This window comes from Plectropomus leopardus, unplaced genomic scaffold, assembly GCF_008729295.1.
Source record: "Plectropomus leopardus isolate mb unplaced genomic scaffold, YSFRI_Pleo_2.0 unplaced_scaffold41668, whole genome shotgun sequence".
Taxonomy (NCBI): Eukaryota; Metazoa; Chordata; class Actinopteri; order Perciformes; family Serranidae; genus Plectropomus; species Plectropomus leopardus.
In genome coordinates, this window is record NW_024645643.1 from 1 (window position 1) to 464 (window position 464).

Consider the following 464-nt stretch of genomic DNA (forward strand, 5'->3'; position numbering starts at 1 on the left):
TCCAGGATGCTCTTTTCACTCTGTATCCGCTGCATCGTCCCTGTAGAGCTGGGGTCCATTATCAGCACGTTCTGACTACCGGCTCTGCCGAACTTACAGTCACTCTTTCTGGAATCAGTCGTCCTGCACACCTCGTAATTGTACACATGCTGCAGAGTCCCTGTCCCCAAAGTGTCTGAGTAACGTGGTGGATAATATGGAATCACAGGCAGACTGGAGTGATACAGGATGCGAGACTGTCTCCATCTGTAGATTTTCACTGATATAATAACCACCAAACACGTGATGAAGAGGAAGGAAACTACAGCCAAAGCCAACACTAAGTAAAAAGTCAGGTTGTCATTGTACTCCTTGTCGTGGGTAAAGTCAGTGAACTCAGACAGCACTTCAGGGAAGCTGTCCGCCACCGCCACGTTAACAATGACTGTAGCTGAACGAGAGGGCTGCCCGTTGTCCTCCACTAT

At 48.9% G+C, this 464-nt stretch overlaps 1 protein-coding gene across 1 annotated transcript; it reads right to left on the reverse strand.

Annotated features, from left to right (window-relative positions):
• Positions 1-5: 5 nt before the first annotated feature.
• On the reverse strand, positions 6-461 carry LOC121939131 (protocadherin gamma-C3-like; the record flags this gene model as incomplete). The annotated part of the gene is made up of 1 exon (XM_042482246.1): positions 6-461. A coding segment is annotated over one exon (456 nt), but the record flags the coding sequence as incomplete, so codon positions are not given.
• Positions 462-464: the final 3 nt, after the last annotated feature.